Raw genomic sequence first — 21,804 nt, forward strand, 5'->3', positions numbered from 1 at the left:
ATCCAAGTACACAGACAATACGAAAGAAGCATTATCGCTTATTGTCCCTTTATTATATGTATACTGCTGTGTAAAGTTTTATTTTACATTCAAGATTTACGTAAATGATAAATAATACTACGCAACTTAGAGCTGTACATTTTAATGGAAAGTATAATGAGACACAGAATGCTCTTTTTAAATCTTAATAATTGCTACAAACGAACTATTTCTTTATCATAAAACAATTTTTTTTGTCAAATTCAACCTTTTTTTATCACATTATTACAATAAAGTTGGGATTATTTTTAATGAGTTAATATGGAACGCATTCAATTTTGAATAGACTTTATTGGTTATTGAATTTATGGGTTATTGGGAACCCTAATATTTTTAGTGGTTCGAATCTTCGCCAAGTGGGGTTTAAAAATCAAAATTCAAATGCGCGAGCGCTATACTGCTCCTCTCTAAAATATGAATTTAGCGGAGATTCGAATCTCACTTAGCGGAGACTCAAACCCCACTTAGCGAAGATTCAAACCCAACTTAGCAGAGACTCGAACCACATTTTAGCGGAGAATTATTGAATTTTCATTTTTCAATTTATATTCTCTCGCTACACTTATAGCGCGCGCGTATTTAAACCCCACTTAGCGGAGACTCAAACCCCACTTAGCAAAGATTCAAACCTTACTTAGCGGAGACTCGAATTATATTTATATAACATGTGAAAAATCTCTGCCATGGGATGCACCCTGACGAGCATGCGTGATATTTAGGTTATCATTTATGGGTGCGTTCGGATTAATCGGATTCTCATTCAAGTGTCACTCAAGTGTTTTTTCCTTGTGTTTACTGAATGTTAAACAAGGATAAAATAATACTTTAAGAAGCACTCGGATGGGAATCCGAACACACCCTGGGAGTGTAGCGAACTTGACGAACTGTCATCAACCGTTAAAGTTGTTGTGAATGATGTTTAAAAATTGAATTAGTTGTTTACATGTGTATGCACTTTATAAGTATACTAATAAAATTTCATCATTTATTTCCTTTATTGTGCCTACCGGTGATTTATTATATATTAATTATTGTAATATATGTATTGTTTACTAATTCAACGATGGAGAAGGAAAGGTTTGTAGAGCATTAACGAATTTTCTATAAATAAAATTATTAGAAAAATGTTCTCGAACTATTAAAATTTATAACTTTTCTATTGTAAAAAACTGAAAACAAATTGTAGAATTATAGCATGTTAATAGTTTTTATCGTTCAGTTATCTTTTTACCTTTTAGGTTAAGAATTTTGTGAGTGAATAATATGAACGTAAATAGAAAATTATTCTAAATCTGTGCAATATAAACGTATATAATTCTATATAACGTATATGTATAATTTGATAAATTTGGAATCTGATCTATACATTTCACAACATGAATAGAAAATTATTTTAAATCCGTGCATTATAAACATATATAATTTGATAAATTTGGAGTACTGATCTTATATACATTTCACATTTCTTAGTTTTAAAACATTGTTTGACAATGTTTTAAATCTGTTAATAAAATATTTTTTAAATCACTAGTTTATTATTCTTTTTATAACGTTGAATAATTATTTTAACTTTTTAATCTTACTTTATATAAGAGAAAAGAATCAAACAAATACGCTTTTACTTTCAAAATATAAGAAAAATAAGATTTGTTTTTTCAAACATCTATTTACAGATTTACAATGCTTCTTTTGGAACCAGGGGAAATATTTTTTGAAGATTACAGTGTTCAGATGAGAAGACTAGATGCTCCATTTTCTGAGGATAAAAAGTGGATGGATGGGAGATTGAAATTATGCTCCAAATCTTTAGTGTTTGTAAATAAGGATATTAACCAGCCATTAATTAAGATTCAACTTAAAGAAACTACATTGATCGAGCAATGTACATTGAACAATGATATAGTAAGGTAAGATATATTTTGGATACAACTAAAAATGCAGGACAAAGAGATATACATAGAACAGAGAGAATGGAAAGTAGATTAACTTTTATATAATCCTTATATTTTGATATTATTACAATTGTTAATTTATGTGTATGTTTGACTTTGTTACAGCAATATGCTCTCAATAGAATGTAAGCAACATGTGGAAATGCTGGAGAAGAATATACTAGCACCATACAGATTTATACATCAAAATACTGTGTTTCACTTCTGTTTCAATTATGCAAAAATCGAAGATTGCCTTTCGCAGATCCTACAGTTGCAGAGAGCAGCGAGTTTAGTAACTGTAGAACAAAATGCTATGGTAAATTTTTTTTATTCATTAGGCATTTCCAAAGAGTTATAGTAAACATCATTAATGTCATCGTAATGATGCTTTTAAGATTATGGCTATTGTACACTCCAGACAGTCACGTGTATCTTTTGATACATCATGGCTTGAAGATCTGTACGAACAAGTGGTCTCGGAGACACAAGCAAATAAAGTATTACCGCTCGTAATAAATCCAGGCAGAGTATTGTTGACCAATTCGAGACTCTACTTTCAACCTTATAATAATATGGATCAGGTAATTATTTAGTTTCATTTATATGATGCTACATATAAGCAGAATTTTGTTAGAAATCTTTTTTTTTTTTTTAATAAAGAAGCGTGAGGAGAGAAGAGAGTTGTATATTATAATTATAGCACTGTTTGATTTTTAGCATCCTGTCCTTAAGATCCAACTGAAAGATATACGGAATGTTATAAAAAGAAGATTTTTGTTACGACAAGTGGTAAATATATTTTATAATCTAATGCTCTATCATGCAATCTTGTATTTTAATAAAATCTCATTATAAAGAGAAGTTTCATTAATAATCCATTTGCAGGGTCTGGAAATTAAGTGGACGAGACAAATTGATAGTAAGATCGAACATTTATTTTTATCGTTTCAAAATCAAGACGGCAGAGACAAGCTATATGAAAATTTACTTAAACAATCGACAGTTTCCCTTGAGATTGTACCACAAAATCAAATGACAATAAGATGGCAAAATGGATATTTATCGAATTATGATTATATTTTATATGTAAATAGGTAATTATTAGGGTTTTAAAGTTGATTATTATTCAAAAATTGTGTGAAATTTATATACCATATTGTTTCAGTTTGGCAGATAGAACATTCCATGATTTGACACAATATCCAGTGTTGCCTTGGATTATACAAGACTATACTTCTGTGACATTAAATTTAAATGATATTAATGTTTATAGAGATCTTTCTAAACCTATCGGCGCATTAAATCTTACTCGTCTAGAGAGGCTAAAAGTATGTATACACACACACACACACACACACACACACACACACATATATATATATATATATATATATATATATATATATATATTAGGGATTCTCATTAAATATTTATAACATATACAAGTTTGGAACGTCTTAAAAATTTTTTTATGTTAGCTCTTTTCTCAATGCTCTTTAACAAGCGCTTCTTGAATTTGAATAAATCTATTATTTTCTATGAACATTGTTTCTATCAACATTGTTATGTTTAGTAATTTTTTCATGCAATTTTAGTTCTTTAGTGATTTAGTGCTTTAGTTATATTATTGTTTTTTTAAACAAATGAAACATAAAAAGAGGACCAATATCTCTTTCATATATTTGTATTATTGTAGGAACGATATTCGGAAATGTCTGATCCGAAGTTTTTATATGGTTCTCATTATAGTGCACCAGGTTTTGTACTATTTTACTTAGTACGGAAATACCCTCAGTATATGCTCTGTCTTCAAAATGGAAGATTTGATCATCCAGATAGAATGTTCAACAGGTATATATCATACTTTTCCATTTAATTCTTTTTGATTTATTTGTTTTAAAACATTAACGAAATAATAACAATGCACATTTTTACACACATGAGGAAAAAAAAGATTTTTATTATGCTAGTAAAACTATAATTTAAAGAACAAGTGGATTACATATTTATTTCATAAGAAAAGAGGCAGAAATAATAAGAAATGCTTCAATTATTGTAAAAAATATATAAATACTCTATCAAATGTGCAGAAACAATTTTATGTTTCACTTTTACCAACAAAAACACCTAACAGTATAGCCGACGTGTGGAAAAATGTTTTGGTGAACATGTCTGACTTTAAAGAACTAATACCGGAGTTTTATGATGTGAGCAATGGCGGTGACTTTCTAGTGAATAATTATGGTATCGACTTTGGTTATCGACACGATGGTACGAAAATAGGCGATGTACAACTACCTCCTTGGGCAAAAGGTAATGAGAGATGCTTTAATTCTAATTATTGTTAATCGCTTATATTACGAATAATCGTTATTATTCATATTCTTCAAGTTAGATAAAACTCTATTAGGAAATACTGTATTCACTATTAATATTCTTGAAATATTTCTTGTGATAAACACTTATAGAGCCAATTATTCTACATTGTTATTTATGTTCGGCAATTTTAAGACAGGATAACAACATTTATATAATTAAATAATTATATGATTGTCATTATACATGTAATGTTACGAATATTTGATATTCAAAATAAAAAAATTAATATTTCACTGGTATATTTTAGGACCAGCCGATTTTGTACAACAATTGAGAAATGCTTTAGAAAGTGATTACGTTTCTCAAAATCTTCATCATTGGATCGACTTAATTTTTGGATATAAACAAAGAGGAGTTGAAGCTGACAAGGCTGACAATGGTGACAATACGACTTTTATATATTTTTACGATACACAGTAAAATTAAAACATTGTCAAAATATACAAAATATATTAGTATGATTGTTTTCAAAAATGTCTACAATGTATTTTTGCTTTCGTTTCTGCAGTATTCTTCCATTTGTGTTATGAAGGAGCAGTAGATTTAGATACTATACGAGATATAAATGACAGACATGGTCTCGAAGTGCAAATAATGGAGTTTGGTCAGATACCAAAACAAGTCTTTACTCTACCTCATCCCAAACGTTTGACATCAGCTCCAAATTTATTATACAGCGAAACATTATTGACTTCGCCAGAATCAATAACTTCAGGTGTTGTATCTTACATACTTTTTTTTTCTTGCTGTTGATACAAATGCGCCTGTATATGGATATAACGTAATATTAATTTTCAATTTTTCAGGCAGTGCATGTGTAAAAGAAAAATCAATTACTTTTACTGAATTAGTAACGTTTCAAGCACATAAAGATTGCGTCACCAGTATTATACGAAAAAACACAACAAGTAACGAAATTATATCAGTAGGTCAAGATGGAATGCTAAAATTGTATAACATAAGCGAAAAGAAACTGACACGTAGTGTTACCTTGTCTCCGTTGTCACTATCATCTTGTATCTCATATTATACGTTATCGCAACGTAACATTCTTGTAGCAGGATCGTGGGACAATACCTTGTAAATATAATAATTATCAAATTCTATACACAATTACAATACGTTTCTTTTATATATGAATCGTATATAATCATTTTTGTGGATTTGATATAGAATATTTAATATACAGGATGTCTCATTTTTATTTTCGCATCGAATATATCTCGACAAGTATATATAAGATACGGAAAAATGTTGCAGACAAAAATTGTACGGTCTGAAGGGGAACAAATAATGGTAAAAATAATTTTCAAAAAACAATAATAATTTTTCATTTTTCCGTATCTTTTATATTTTTTAAAATATTTTGATGTAAAAGTTAAAATGAAATACCCTGTATAAATCTTACATAATTCGAATTTAAAATTATATACATTCTTCTATATGTACGAAATGCATATAGCTTTGCAAACTTTTAACCATACTGTATATTTTTTTAAGGATATTCTATGATATCGAATTTGGCAGAGTAATTGATGTGCTGCAAGGACATGAAGACGCTGTATCGTGTTTAGCATGGAGTTCCACTCATCAAGTGATTATATCTGGCTCCTGGGATTGCACTGCAAAAGTTTGGCATGGATACACTTCTGGATCAAAAATTAAACCTGCGGAATGTTTTATCGCGCAACTAGATCATGACTCCAAAGTAACTTGTATTAATATATCGAGGTAGGATATCGTTTAAATTATGTTATAATACAAAAGGGGGGGGGGGGGATACACATGAAAGTTAAGAACTTTACCTCTTAAATAAAAAAATTAATTTCCGCTTATAATATGTACAGTATATTTATTTCTGTATATTGTGTTGTATCTGTAAATTGAATAAATTCTTGTATTAATTATAGAGACGACACCATGTTGGTATCTGGTACAGAAGATGGCGAATTGTGTTTATGGAGTATGAATAATTACAATTTACAATCTACTATTAAAGGTAAATATTTTCCTTTATCTTTAAGCTATTCTTAAAATTGTTAAAAATAACATGTTAAATAATTATAATTTTATGCAGATGAACAAAAAATTGCAAGACGAGAGTTACATAAGCTTTACATATTTAATAGTTAGACTAGAAATGTATCTATTATTCCTATGAGAAATTTATTATTTTTATAAATATCTGTATAACGAAAAAATAATGTTTACTATGTTTGTGCTGATGTACATCATTTTTCAAATTTTTCAATTCTTATTGCTTTTTAATTATACTTTATAATTAAAAATATTTTTTAGTTAAAACATGAAATAAAAATACTATTAATATCTGTTGTTGTTTGTTGTCTAAAGGTCACACATGCAAAGTAAATGCAGTAACGTTCGATAAACAATGCAGCAGCGTGATATCATGTGCAGAAGACAAAATATTGAATATAATTGATGTTCGAACAAGTACACAGATATATTCCGTCAGTTTAGAAAGTGAACCATTGACGTTAACGTGGATGGGCACGTTCTTGCTGATAGGTGATAACGACGGGAATCTTAATGTATGGAATCATCAGGGGGCTGTATTCATCCCGCAAAAACATTGTCATGATGGTAAATTTGTTGCGTACTGTTATATAATATGATATATTTACTTAAAATAATTTGTTATTTATAGTTATTTAGTAGAAAATTTCGATATATTATTTATTTTGTATTAACTATATTTTCTTTTCATATTTTGTTATAGAATTTATACATACAATTATTGATAATTATAACATACATCTTTTTAGGACCGCTTTGCGCCTTAGCTGTAGTCACTGATAGTAATTTGATGATAACTGGCGGAAAAGATAGAAGAGTCATCGTATGGGAATGTCATAATCACTGACACAGTATTACAAATAATAATTATCAATATATAAGAAGAATTTTATGTAAACAGAATATAGAGAGAATAGAACATAATATTTTTATTACTTATTATACATGAGATACTAGAACTGTATATAACATAAAATAACATATTTATAATGAACTGAAAAAAAATGTTAAAAAATTTAAAAACATGGTGCTTGTAAAAATATCTATAATATAGTATTTTAGGATCGTAAAATTCTTTGATTCTTATTCTAAGTTACCTCGTATTAGATTCTTAATATATATTATAAACACCTTTGAATTGTTAAAATATGTGTACAGTTAAAAGGAACAGAAAAAATTCCTTTTTGTAAATTTGATAACTTTATAACTTCTGAAGTTTTTTTTTTCTTTTCGCATAAAGATATATTTGCGTTTCTTATATAAATATATACTTCTTTTATATTGAATGTAAAAAAATATAACTAAATGTATCAGATCTGTAATATTCTTTTGAAGGAATATAAATTTTTACACTAATTGTAAGGTTAAAATTTTTATGTAATTTATATAATATATTGTATACATATAGTGATATGTAATGTTACATTCCACTTTCCTGTTGCAAAATATTCCTTACCTATGCATTAGTCTTCCCATCTTCACAAAAAAATTAATAACTTCGTATTATGATAAGCTATTGTAATATCATTGTATTTAATACAGAATCATCAAATCGTAAATATATGCAAAATAGGTGTTACTTTAAATTAGGACCGCTATACACAGTATAAAAATTTGTGTATATGTGTGCGTGTGTGTATACGCGTGCGCAATTTACTGTACACACACATACACACAAATTTGTATGCTATGTATATCATTCTTAATTTAAAGTAATACCTATTTTGCATGTAACTTTCACGCACATACACATCAATATATACTTATTTCAGAGAATAAGAAATGAAGATAGTTACATCCGTACACAGAATAAATTATTTTGTATAACTGTTGTGTAAAAAAAAAATTAAGATTGATTAAATTGGCTATTTTGAATTATACAATATCAATATATATGTATTATTCACAAAACCAAATTAATTTTAACTCACAATATCTTATAATAATTTTATAAGAATCTCTGTAAGTGACTAGCGCGTATGCCAGAAATATGACAATAAATGCTATGTAAAATACTGAAGTAAAATAATCCATTTTTATATTCATGTAAATAACAATGACTAGTATTGTACAAAATGTTGCGATAAATCAAAACAAGTACCTTAAACATTTATTTCTACACATAGTATTTTAAAAAACTTTGTAGAATGTTCATTACTAATTTACTTAACATGAACTTTCTATACGGAATCGAATTTATGTGTCAAAATTTTAAGATAATTGAAATAACATACGTAAAAATGTATGAATATGACATATGAACGTTTTAAAATAGTGTATTAAATGTGTAACTCTATGAAATCTAAAATAATTTGTGGAAGCTTGTACTTTGGGAAGCTCTTGAACTTTTCCGATTACTTTCTTTTTCTTATATCTATTTCTACAATTACATTAATCTTGAAAAGTGCTGTGTCTCATTTGTTTATCTACACTAAGTGTTACTTATTTTATATCGCATTAAGGTAACTAATTAACAGTCACTTTCACAATCAACAAATTGTATACAGTTAAGATTATCAGATAATAATATTAAATACATAATGTAATGTTGTTTATACGTATTAAAACATATTTCCAGACCTTATCGTGGTGGAAGAATTTAAATATTCAATATAATAACGATGCATCATAATTGTTTTAACTGCTCATAGGTAATAAAAAATATAATATTCCACGGTCCCATTCTGAACAACGTCGGGATAAAGCCTTTGTACAGAGCTAGAACTCCTTCATTTTTAATTGTCTATATGGAAAAAAATTATTTTTCTTAAAAATAGATATGTATAGACGAGATGTATAATGTACGTGATGTCTTAAAAATAAATATAGGTATTTGAAACATGAAAAATATCTTGAATAAATAAAACTTATCTACCTGAAGCAAGCAATCTATACTGCCACTGTAAATATATGATGAAGGCTTGGTATCAGCTATACACATTCTCCTTTGATTCATCAATCGGGTCTAAAAGAAGAATATTTAAAGAAGATATTTAAAGAAAAAATATTAATTATGATCAACTTAATGCTACAAATGTTTTAAAGTATTCTTTGATTGATCAATTAATAAAATTTTTTCTTCTGATTTGTCAATCAAACATTGTACTTGGAAGCATTTGTAGTGAAACTTTGACCGCACCCAATATTGCACAAATATAAAATAATCTACTTACGCGAATTACGTCTATAGGCGTTGAAGCAACAGCACTTCCCATACTAGCTACAAAACTAGATCTAAAACATATAATTACAATTAAATACATTCACTTTAATATACTTATAAGTTGTAACTTAAGTTAATTAAAAATATTTTTAAATTATGATTTTTAATTATTATTTGTAATTTGCTTTAGTAATAATATTTGATTTATTTTAAGATTTTGCAATGTCAAATTTTATATTATAAAGCAAAATTAACCCTTATCCAGGCATTATAGAAAGTTAAGAATGCATAATACCATGTCTGTGCGATGATGGTCGATATTTTAATAGAGCAGAAGTACGTTTCCAAACACGAACAGAAGTATATAAAATGGGATTTTTTTTATAGTAAAAAAATTAGAAAGTTATACGATGGATAAGTAGTATTTTAGAAAAAATCTTTCCAAAGCCTAAAATGCATAAATGCTAATCAAAAGATCTTTGCAAGATTTAATAGTTTAACATTTATAATCATCTGGACGATTGTCTTAACGATTCTTGAACTAAACACAGAGTGCTGAACACAGCTTCCGTGTCAAGCCTCTCTGGTCATCTCAAAATCCGTCTATCGCATGTGCCCATACGCGTGACAATGTCAAAGGACCTGGAAATAAAATTTCAATTTTAGGAGAGTTTTACTCCTTTCTTGCGATAATGTGCAACACATGGAATACTTCGAAAATCGCGCAATTATTTTTTTAATCGCAGATACTAAAAATTGTATTGAAATTAAAGTGTCAGTTATTTCAAAATGGGATTAATTTCTATATTAAAACAGAGATATTTGTGATATTAATTATTTCAATATTAATATAAAAAAAATTTCTTGACAACTACATTGCAAGCGGAATTCAGTTATTGCTCTGTTCCAAGTGCATTTTAACCACTTCACTTAATTGATACTGACAATTCAAGAGATTATTAACATTAAAAATTAACATTTATATTTTTAAGATATATATAATAATAAATAAATTAAAATGTATGTCGTTTAAATATAAGTGCAATATATAAAACACACCTCTACATAAGCTTTACGAGTGATTAACACTATTTTAAGCAACTGTGAACTAATACACAAAAAAAAATTTAAAGTTTAGTTGTCAAAGATTGTAAGGTATGTTAGAATGTATAGATAAGCTAAAACGAAATGTATCATATTTATGTATGATATAAATTGTTGCTAAAATATCGACAGAAATCCACACTTAATAAAAAATACATAACTCTAATACATACTCTTGTGGAGCACATGTTTTAGAATAAAAATTAATTATTACAAGATTTTTTTATAAAAATTCTCAAATATTTTTTCTTTTCTTTCCATCTTATTTCCAATACTTTTTTATTTTTCATATTTTATAAATATTGCTCATAATAATTACGTTTTTCTTCTTTAGATTCATATTTAATTTCTCACATCGCAAACTATGTTCAAAAAATGTTACATAAATTGACCAGAAACTTTGTTCTATTTTAATATGCAATATATTATCTTATAGTTAAATGATTATATGTAACTAATCAGAGTTTTATACACATGTATATGTATAATAGCAGCTCACAATTATTAATCCTGTCTCAAATTTTAAAATAAAATCGTATTTTTTATATTGCAAATTACCAATACTTTAAAAGGAATAAGCCTTTCAGCTGTCCGGATAAGGGTTAATTGATTCTGATAATTAATAGTGTAATAAATAACATATATATTAATGTATATTAATAAATATCGAACTTAAACAACATTGGTAATGAATCTTTCATTTCTGTAAATAAGTTTTTCTTCGTTAAAAAGTATATTATTATAGTTACTATAAATTTAAAAATAGTTCACCATTATCAGTAAATATATTTTAAATATTTACGTAGATTTTACATCTACATAAATAATAAATTTAGTTTAGTGACAAAAAACTTACACAAAATGATTACTAACGCTATTTCCCAATACACTCATACATTTACTCTTGGTATAGTCATATATAGGTAATTCTACAGCCGCAATAACAGCCGCTCTTTGAGCAGTCGGTCCAACACCCTGTATAAAGAAATCATTCTTTATATAAATATTTATATTAGAATATAAAAGTGTGTGTGCGGGCTCAAAAATTATTAAATCTAGCTAGTGTGGTAAACAAATAATCAAAATAATAATTCTTTCAAACTAAAGTATTTCTTTACTATAAATATTGCGACTTCTTGCATCAATTAATATCAAGAATAAATTTGTATGTTTCTAATATCTATAATATTCGATTTTTATCTCAAGATATGATTTTTAAAACAGCATATATGCACACGTATGTATGTACATACATAGTATGACAACATATTAAAATTATTTATATTACCCTCCAAAGTCCGCGAATACCTTCATGTTGATATACATCTTGAAAGCAAGTAAATAGCGACACATTTGTTTCATTGCCGGTGGCTTGCATACGAACTTTTATTACATCAGTGGGATTGGCAATTGCGCTTGATACAGCTCCAGCTAATGCTGCACAAACAATGTTTATTGTGACTAAATCCCCCGTTGCCCAGGCATCAATTGCAGCCTTTTTGAGTGAATAATAAGATCCAAATTTTATAGTTCCATATGTTGCTTGTCTTAAAATCGCAGAACTAATCCTATATAAACAATATAACAAGTGAAATTCATTTAAAAAGCTTGCAATACATTTAAGATTTCAAAAGTAATTGCAAAATTGTATTAATAATATTAAAATTTTTAACTTTTAAAAGATAAAAGATCGAATAAAGACAAAAATTCATTCATTTGATATTTCTACGTATTCGAATGAAATATATAGCTTTGACTGTCATATTTAAAAAAATATATAATTTAATAACAATTGATAATAAAAACTAAAGCAAACTTTAATATTAAACAACAATATTATTTCTTATAGTTAAACACTTACCCAGAATATAAACCTTTTATTCCTTCTTGTTTAGATATTTGTAATAGCGCATCGGTCATGCCAGAATATCTTAAACGTGCGAGCTTTTTGTCATACTTCTGGCCTTGTACTTGCAAACGTGTTTTAGTCGTATCTAAAGGAAAAGTACCTGGAGGGAAAGAAATGCAAATCACTTTTTATTACAGTACGTGTGCATGTACTGATACTAATCCAAAATATTTTTTCAGACAACAATATAAGAATTATTTTTCATTTACTTACACAGCTCCGCGACAATCGAAGCTAAACCTCCGTAAACGAAAGGTCTCCAATCTTTCCAATTTCTTTCTCCCATCACCAGCTTTGGTCTATTTAAGAGGGCAAAGACGGCAATGTAAATGTGATAGGCTTACTAATACGGATAACATAAATCGTTAAGTTTTAGAAAAATAACCGACATAAAAGAAAAAGATATTTTACTTTTTTCTTTCTTCTCATATATATTAACGTTTAAGTGAATAATTTGTGCAATGGAGAGATGGTAACATACTAGTACATAACGTATATCTCAGGCTAGTTTTAATTTTATATCATTTCGTCCTCTATGGAGAATTCACGTGCAAACGAATTTACAAAAATCAGAAAAAAAACCTGAGAGAGAGGACATGACGGCATGTAACCTCAAAATGCTCTCGTGCCCGCACTAACGCCCCCTGAAGAAATGGATGAAAACAACATAGCAACATTCAGTTTTCTGCAGTTTTCTGCACCGTGGGTATACAATTTAGTGGTGCGTGTCGTGCTCGATATGATAATTATTTAAAGAGTATCTCGTCGGTGAAATAGAAACAGTCCAGGGATATATAAATATAAAATATTAATTTTAGAAACTTATAATTAATTATTTAAAATAAAATATCGCAGGAGCCAGTAAAAAATTTATACAACTTATTTAAAATGAGAAATATAAAATATATTTTCAAAAACGTATTTAAAATATTAAATAAGAATTAGATTAAAAGAAGTTTTAGAATAATAAATACTAAATAATTCTTTTACTTTTTTTTATTTAAAATACATATTTTAAATAATAATATTATAAATACGACCGATCCCTGGATATAATATTATATCATATACAATATAATTGTATTAAAATCTTTAGTTTAAAAAATATATATAATTATAATTTATGTAATATGAAGTTTATGGAATATGAAGCGAGAAATAGAAAGAAAAAGAAAGAAGAATGTGGCATAATGTATAATACACGATTAGCACGGACACGAACCACGTTCTAATACTATGATTTGATCGACATAATGTTATAAGATAGACGTGGTACGTAGTTCCTTTTTTGAAAACGTGGACGTGGGGCGCTAGTGTACGGGGGAGATCGCCGGTTCCACCCAAAAACCCGGCGTGGCCTCTCTCACGCTGCTCACGCTTCTCTCTGGTAACAGGCAAAGGGTGTCATGTTTTCATAGCACGATGATCTTCTCTATTTCATAGTCCACGGTATCTCCGCCATTTGCGATCGTCCATTGCATTCATTTGCGTTTCGTTTCGTTCGCTCATCGTTGCCGATCCTTCCCGTCAGCTTTTCTCCATATCACGCTTAGCGTCGCCGCTTCGGTAAGTCAGACTCGAAACTTTTGCCGTGACGCCACGAGCTCCGGTGTCGCGAATCATGATAAATCGGAGCTCGTTTAACGATTACTTCACGGGTGCGAGGATCGGGTACGCGGAAATCGTGAGTTTCGGACGCTCCGGTCAGGCGTTTGTTGTCCGCCACGTCGTTTCGCGGACGTTGCTTGGAGCAAAGTAGTATAATAGTATTACTTATCTCCGTGTTACTTATCTCCGTTATTACGTTTCTCAAATTATTCACGGGATTCTTTCTACTTGCTACACGATGCTGATTTTTAATGATACGAGCTCCGTTTAATCGTTCGTTTTTACACACGCACATACATCCACATACATACCGGTACATGTATCATTTTGCTCCGTTTTAGATTCCTTCCCTGTTAATGCAATTTTGTATTATGTAAACAAGATGTGCACGTAGAGTATATATTTATAATTAGAATTTAAGATATTTTGAGCTCTAATATATTGTAGATTTCCATAAATAATTATTGTAAATAATTATTGTTATTTAAAAGAGAGAAAAGAAAGAAAAGAGAAACTAAATCAAATAAAGACTAAATTCTTCTAAAACTAAAAACCGGGATATCCCGCACAGATTTGCTTTTACAAGGATGGCATCCAAGATTAATTGTTTTCAAATGTTGGCCAGCATTAGGAGCACAATGTCATTCAATCGAGGAGTGAAGAGAGATACCTTCGGGAATCGAGGGAATTTCAATCGGGGCGGCAGCGGAGGAGGCGGCGGTAACCGAGTTGGCAATAACAGCGGCATGGGAAGTAACATGGGCGGAGGAATGAGCGGGAGCGGCGGTATGGGCGGAATGAATCCCTGGGAGGGCGGCATGATGCCCGGCAGAGGCATCCTTCCTACACCCAACAACAACCTCTCCCTGGCATCGCCGCAGGCGCAGCTAGCAATCGCCAGCAATCTTCTTACGAATCTACTTCGCAGTCAACAAGAGGCGCAGCCCCAGGTATGAGAAATCGTTTCCGCTACACCCGCTACGGTAATGCCCGCTGTTTTTCATGCCTCTCTATACTCACTTTTTAACTCGTCTGATTTTTGAAGCAGGTGCCATCTCTCATGAGTCTGGGAAATAATTATTCAGGGCCAGGACCGAATTATCCCAACCAACAGAACTATTCCTCCGGACGGTTTAACGATCGACCGGCGCGACATCCCATGAAGAACCAACGTCCTCAGCCGTACAATAAGGTAAGCGATTTCGATAGAATACGCGACGCCTTCTCTTTCTCACGAAAACCAAGGTAATCCTTTGAAACAATTCTTTTAACACTTGCTTACGATCTTCTTCTGCATCGTAAACAGGAGTTATAAAATGACAATCTGTAGTCCACACATGGACATAACTGTCTTTAACTATTTCGAACATTTATAAATTCCCCTTCTTGAGAACCGATCGATTAAATAGGATATATCGCTTCACTCGATTAGACACGGCCGGCGAAATCACAATAAGATATAAATAATTCTTGTTGATGGATCAGCTTTGTCTGAAACGGCTTCTAAGTATCGTCCATAAAAATATTTCATTAAAAGAGCACTGTTGAAAAACGTGTGTTGATTTCAGACTGTAAATCTCAATTTACTACTGGAAGTTCACTGAAGGTTTTTGCAGGACCGCATTTAACATTTGCTTCACATTACAATCTGTATAACCAGAGAGAGAGAGAGAGGGAGAGGGAGAGAGAGAGAGAGAGAAAGAGAGAGAGAGAGAGGGCTTCTGTCCACTAGTGTGATATTAAAATCAACGTGGTTGCACTTTATTCAAAACTACTACTACCACTTATGTACACGAGTTGCGTTTTTTCACTTGATTTAACTTCTTCTTCACGTTCATTAGCATTTCACCGAGTTTTACTCAAGTATTTTTAGTAGCAAAAAAATTACGTCTACTTTTTATAATTATGATCGTATCTTATGATCGTTGCGATCGTACCTGTATATACACGATGCGTTTTCAACTCGAAATCGGGATGCACTCTACAGTTTTCCCCCTTTCCTTCCATACTTGGGAATGTGGAAATGGAAGAAAGAGCTTCGGTATTTCACCGGCTCCGTCCTGCTTCCATTTATCGAACTGTAGAATTGTTCTCTGCCTCAAATCCCAAGTGGTTTCTAGAACCAGTGTCTCGATTTGAGAAGAATCACAATTACATCAGATACTTCTCATGATGCTTTTTGGTCGTTTGACCATCTACTACTTAACTAGATGGGCAATCGAGCCCGAGATGGCCCCGCTGGGCGACGTGGCCCATCCGCACAACAATCTCGTGCACCCCAGTCTGGCAGTCAACGTATGAACGGAAACCAAATACAACATCGCAACGATAAATCTTCTAAACCAATTCCTGCCTCTAAACAAAATCAGACTGCCAAAAAGGAACAGCAGGATGTTAAGACCTCTGATAGCGAAAAAGCAGAACCGCCTGTTCCGAAAAGGTAAGCTCCCGATTACCTGTGATTGGTATAGTTTCTTCAAATTTCAGTAAGTCTCAGTCTCTCCGAACTATTTGCCTAAATACATATACATACATATACATGTGTTTTATATGCGTTTCTTAATATTAGCTGTATATGTTTTGTAATATCAATCAAAAAATTTCTCTCTTATCTATATCTCTTTCTTTTTATATGTTTATCCTATAATGCGATTCAACTAATATTTCATGGACATTGACCAGAGTGCTAAAATTTTACTGTTGCTTTTCTTCCCTATACATTCATCAAAACGCATTTTGATGTATCGTGTTCCAATCGGCGATAATATATTATCCTAGATTCTAATAAGATGTATGAATTACGTCTTCCTATATACTTCTATACAAAAATATCGATATAACTTTTTTTTATTCGCAAACGGGATTTTATATGAATCATGATATAAAATACTGTCACTTGCAAAATTACATAATTTTCGTCATCGGAAATTAAAGTTTCATAATAAATTTAATATGCTCAACTCTGTTTTTCAAATCGATTGCAAAACTTTTCTTGGGACAAAGTTTTATCTTGGATTATTTGTGATGAACAGCAATGATACAGATGAATCCGAGGATAAGAAGCGCGATTGGAAGGATGAGAAAAACACGGAAGATATAAAAGTTGAAAAGATGGACAGTGAAAGTACGGAAGATAGCGAGAAAAAGGTGGACAAGTCTGCTGCGGAAGATTCTTCGTCGAAAGAGACAAAAGATGGATCTGAAAAAACTGAGAAAGAGAACACGAAAACGACTGGCAAGAAATCGGAGGCTAGACACGCCGAAAGTCGTTACGCCGAAGTTCCGATGAACCATATGTTTTGTCACATTTGCAATAAGCATATGTGGGATGGATTTGTATGTATCATCGACAAGGCTAACAAAATCTGCGTAATCACCGAGTATTAGTTAATTTTTATATTTTTTCATAGTCCTTCGAGAATCACCTACGCGGACGTGCGCATCAGCTGATGATGGAAAAATTGGACGAGTCGTACAAATTGAAAGTCGATCTGATGAGACACGAGCTGCGAGTTGCTGAGGAGCAGCGAGAGCTTAGCCTGAACAACTCTAAACGACGCGGCAAAAAAGTAAGAGTCATGTCTCTTAGAAAAGAATCGAATACACATACAGATTTGATGGTAAGAATATTTGTATTAATTTATCGTCTCTTGATTGCAGGTCTCTGTAGATTTTAATGTGAGAGAATATTGTACGATGTGCGATCTGAATTTTTACGGAACCTTATCTACACACAGGAAAGGCGAGAAGCATCAACAATTGAAAACATTCTTGCATCCCCGATGCTTCCCGTGTTTAAAAGAATTTCCGTCTCGCATAGAATACGATGAGCACTGTTTAACACCGGCTCACATGAAGAATGCCGTTCAATGCGAGGAGCAACGGAAAAATAAGAAGAAAGGTAAGGAAGAGAAAAGCTTGAGAGAAAATGTTTTCGAGTCAATTTTGAAAAGAACTTTTAATTGGGAAACTGTGTTTATAGAAAAACTGGCAAAGGGAGAAGCTGAGGTTCGCACCGCAGAAGACGAGGAGAAAGATGTTTGTCATGACGTGAAAAACGAAAAGGAAGAGGATTCAGGCGAACAAGAATACATCACGGATATTGTAGAAAATATAACTGAGAAGAAATTCAAGATACCATCTTACAAATATTGCCGTCAAAATCAGATCTTTATTGGTATGGATTATATGAGATTGGAAAATTAGTTATAATTTTATTGTTGCTTAATTTACATGAAGTAAAAAAAAAAACAATACTTGCACGTTTTTTTTTTGCACGAATATGCTATCTTTACAAGAACTTGTATATGCTCAGGTAAATCAATGGTCAAGGAGGTTCAAGGATTTTACTGCGAGCGTTGTCGAAGGTTTATGCTCTTGGCTGAGGATATGAACGCTCATCTGCGCAGCATCACGCACTATCGGAACTTTGTAGCGGAAGTAAAATCGTTAACGTCGACCGCGTCAGCTGCAGAGACGAAAGAAACTGAACAAACTGACGTAAGCGATTATATCCTATAAAAAATATTGCCGCAAAAAGAGTTTATTTTCAATATATATCAAAATTCTTGCATTATGTTTATAGAATGAGAAAAAAGTCGAAGTTAAGGAGGAATGCGATACACAGTGGAAACGTCGCAAGATCAGTCACGATGAAAGTGAAAATAATGACAAGCCGAAGGAGCAGCAAGAGAATAGTGCTGACAGTAGCGCGCATGTGGCACCGAAAAGATCGGATGGTGAGGAAAAATATGATCCGTTGGAAGCCGATGCAGCCGAATCGGAGGAGGAGGAGAATCGCGAGGCGGAGGAGGACGCGAAGGAGACCACCGCGGGAAACGACGCAATCACGCAGGATATAAAAATGGCAGTCGATGATGTGTGGACGGATATGGATAATGACAACGATGTCGAGATGGGTAATCTGATCGACGAGGCAGACGAAAAAGAACCCGAGAAATCTACGCCGAAGATAGAACGAAATCGTAGTCCTCAAGTGAAGTCGCCTAGAGGCCGCGGATTCACACGCGGTCGCGGTGGTCCGCGTGCCAGGAGATCCCGGCGATAAGGTAAATAACACATCCCGCGATTTACGGAAATATGAAAGTAAACGCGAATAGCGTTTGAAGGATAACGTTGATATAAGGAAAATTCAATTGCGTGTTTCGTATTCAGATTCAGAAGTTGTAACGGATAGAACACGTTTTTATCATTGAAGCGTGTGATATTAATATTAATATTGCACATTATATTAGCATTACATGTGAACATAGTAGTAAGTTTTTAATTACAAGTTCTTAATTATAAACGACCTATTTCACCTAGAAGAGAATGTGTGCGCAGATCAGATTCTTTTTTTGTATAAATGGACTTTTAATTATAGATATGGTAACTTTTTTCATACTTTAACATCATTGTTGACGCTATATAAATGATGAAAAATTATTGGATATTACACGTAATTGCGAATTTGATTAGGGGAAATTGAATGTGTATACGATATCCAGAAACAGTAAGTTATTTGAATTGTAAGCAAGGAAGTCTCGATCGAAATCTAAGCACACATCCAAAACGATGATATATGTAATCGAAATAATATAATGTCGAATTAGATAATTGTCTCTTTGTTCTCCGTATAGTCCCATAAGGATATATTCTTACATCATTTATCGATATGGTAAAAGGCTATAAAAATTTGTAATCTCATTATGTTCCTAAACGAGGATAAACGAGTTCTCATTATTCTTCAACATTCGAATTCTTTTACTGAGAATAATTTTTCACTGTAACATTTACGTATCTAAAAGAATGCTGAAAGTGATGTTATTATAGATTTTCAATTTTGTATTTTACTTTAATCGCATGCGTGAGTGTCGTGATCGTTTTCATAATAAAAGAAATAGCGTTTCTATGTACGACGAGACTAATTAATTGTGCATTCTCTTTATACAAGGATAGGACATTCTGATGAAGGATCTTTTTGTATCTATTTTAAAAATATGCTATAAATTAAAAAAAATTTAAACCCAATATGAAATCAACATTTGAACTGTTACAAACGAATGTGTATGTTGGGAGTGATAATTGGATAGAAATGTGTTAGGCGATATAAACACATATGACATTAGAAGATAAGTCGTAATCACACATATGTACTGTATGTGTAATATATTAAATGGACAGTTTATTAAGAATTCAATAGAAACAATCATGTATAATGCAATATCTCCTAATTTTATTAATCCTTGGAAAGATGAGTCGACAGAAATTCATCTACGGAGTCTGTATCCCACTTGTGTATATCGAGTACATCTTCAATCTTATTTTCCGCATCGTACAACTTAATGATTGGGTCTAAACCTCTTACGTATTTTATACTGAGGTTCTTGTATTTTTTCGGTCGATCGCTTTTGATAAAGGCTAAAAGAAATGTATTATTTCATCAATTGATATTTTGTGTCGTCCACATCGCATCAATTGGTTCTTGATTTTTATCAGAAGTATCTGATCGAACGGATACCTTGTATTTGCGGATACTGCCCAAACTTGCATGTGCACACTTCAAGGACGGCTTTGGGATAGCGTTTCGATCCGGACAAGTCGTAATCGTTATCTTTTAGACAACATTCCTTACATGTAGCACTGAAAATTAGAAAGTAAAGGGAGATTTATATACGATACACTCGTGGGAGACTCGCAATGAACATATCTGACAGAATGGATTTTTACGTACTAAATTTTTTCTAAATCAGACTTGGCAAAATGTTCGCAAGTCGAGCAGAGCACGTTGGCTTTATTGAATCCTAGCATCTTGCAATCGTCCGCCGAAAACTCTGCGACGGTAATGTCCATCTGTAAAATTAATTGTTTGTCAATGACTTTGACGAATATCGCAGTGTTTTGATCTTTAGATTAAATGTTGTACACATGTAATTATGTTGCCACTTTTAAATAGATGAAAAAAACGAGACTTTGAAAAAAAATTTGAATATACGTCAGTTTGTTATAGAGTCATATTTTTCGTTCTGATTTTATTCATGTAAAAACTCATCGAATGAGCCTAATTTCATTAAAATCAGGAGTGAGAATTAAATTAAATAATTACATCTCTGTTACTTACCCCAACAATAAACAAAAATAAAACCGTGTATGATAAGTGATTCATTCTGTTGCCACGTATGTTTAAATTAACTGAATACCAATATTTTATTGCAATTTTCGTCCTTTATAGGGGATCTTGTTAAATATTTCTCGCTTTTGACTATCTGTTTCCTTTGAGACACAAAGCACACCTTGTACAATAAGTTTAGTTCTTGCAAACTATAAAATTCTTTTTTCTTAAGGACAAATGAATACTGTCATTGAAATTTTCATTAACCGATGCAAAACCGACAGAACAGAATTACAGCCCGGCTTTAAGTTTGTTCCCTTGACATTGTCCTCCTTTAAAAGATAACCACTACGCTATTCAACCTCTCACTGCACTTTATTAATGAGCAATTATGACAATTTTTTATAGCTTAGTGTCTTGATCGATCTTTACTCGAATTTATGAGAATTCTCTCCCTTTCGATTACACGTCTATGATGAATACAACTATGATTTTTTTTTTTGAGGTTAGGAGGGTTAGG

The 21,804-nt window shown here is 31.4% G+C and overlaps 4 protein-coding genes across 8 annotated transcripts; 2 read left to right on the forward strand and 2 right to left on the reverse strand.

The window, feature by feature from the left end:
- Positions 1-662: 662 nt before the first annotated feature.
- On the forward strand, positions 663-8,010 carry LOC105459517 (protein FAN). Of its 2 annotated transcripts, XM_011705629.1 has the most exons (17): positions 663-1,116; positions 1,713-1,946; positions 2,097-2,289; positions 2,369-2,554; positions 2,691-2,762; positions 2,859-2,892; positions 2,977-3,067; positions 3,139-3,301; positions 3,670-3,824; positions 4,108-4,286; positions 4,600-4,731; positions 4,861-5,067; positions 5,159-5,432; positions 5,853-6,083; positions 6,263-6,351; positions 6,705-6,956; positions 7,139-8,010. In XM_011705629.1, the coding sequence occupies exons 1-17, from the start codon at positions 983-985 to the stop codon at positions 7,234-7,236; spliced, it is 2,724 nt and encodes a 907-aa protein (XP_011703931.1). In that variant the 5' UTR covers positions 663-982; the 3' UTR covers positions 7,237-8,010. The 2 variants fall into 2 exon arrangements, with proteins under 2 accessions (XP_011703931.1, XP_011703930.1); XM_011705628.1 differs by having other exon boundaries at positions 666-1,116; positions 2,859-3,067.
- Positions 8,011-8,402: 392 nt separating this feature from the next.
- LOC105459518 (kidney mitochondrial carrier protein 1) lies at positions 8,403-13,205 on the reverse strand. Of its 2 annotated transcripts, none has more exons than XM_011705631.1 (8): positions 13,047-13,205; positions 12,779-12,864; positions 12,518-12,665; positions 11,945-12,224; positions 11,513-11,631; positions 9,563-9,623; positions 9,265-9,354; positions 8,403-9,132 (listed from the first exon to the last, which is right to left on the reverse strand). In XM_011705631.1, exons 2-8 carry the CDS (start codon positions 12,849-12,851, stop codon positions 9,016-9,018), a joined length of 888 nt encoding a protein of 295 aa, XP_011703933.1. In that variant the 5' UTR covers positions 12,852-12,864; positions 13,047-13,205; the 3' UTR covers positions 8,403-9,015. The 2 variants fall into 2 exon arrangements, with proteins under 2 accessions (XP_011703933.1, XP_011703932.1); XM_011705630.1 differs by having other exon boundaries at positions 12,977-13,205.
- Positions 13,206-14,003: 798 nt separating this feature from the next.
- On the forward strand, positions 14,004-20,391 carry LOC105459526 (zinc finger protein on ecdysone puffs). Of its 3 annotated transcripts, none has more exons than XM_011705644.1 (10): positions 14,004-14,131; positions 14,799-15,123; positions 15,219-15,365; positions 16,384-16,613; positions 17,206-17,509; positions 17,584-17,742; positions 17,834-18,074; positions 18,156-18,350; positions 18,489-18,673; positions 18,759-20,391. In XM_011705644.1, the coding sequence occupies exons 2-10, from the start codon at positions 14,812-14,814 to the stop codon at positions 19,239-19,241; spliced, it is 2,256 nt and encodes a 751-aa protein (XP_011703946.1). In that variant the 5' UTR covers positions 14,004-14,131; positions 14,799-14,811; the 3' UTR covers positions 19,242-20,391. The 3 variants fall into 3 exon arrangements, with proteins under 3 accessions (XP_011703946.1, XP_011703944.1, XP_011703945.1); XM_011705642.1 differs by lacking the exon at positions 14,004-14,131 and adding an exon at positions 14,142-14,486; XM_011705643.1 differs by lacking the exon at positions 14,004-14,131 and adding an exon at positions 14,142-14,486 and having other exon boundaries at positions 15,222-15,365.
- Positions 20,338-21,779, reverse strand: LOC105459525 (15 kDa selenoprotein). The gene is made up of 4 exons (XM_011705641.1): positions 21,294-21,779; positions 20,907-21,025; positions 20,694-20,815; positions 20,338-20,593 (listed from the first exon to the last, which is right to left on the reverse strand). The coding sequence occupies exons 1-4, from the start codon at positions 21,336-21,338 to the stop codon at positions 20,412-20,414; spliced, it is 468 nt and encodes a 155-aa protein (XP_011703943.1). The 5' UTR covers positions 21,339-21,779; the 3' UTR covers positions 20,338-20,411.
- Between the last annotated feature and the right edge of the window lie 25 nt (positions 21,780-21,804).

This window comes from Wasmannia auropunctata, unplaced genomic scaffold (assembly GCF_000956235.1).
Source record: "Wasmannia auropunctata unplaced genomic scaffold, wasmannia.A_1.0 LD334186.1, whole genome shotgun sequence".
Lineage (NCBI taxonomy): Eukaryota > Metazoa > Arthropoda > Insecta > Hymenoptera > Formicidae > Wasmannia > Wasmannia auropunctata.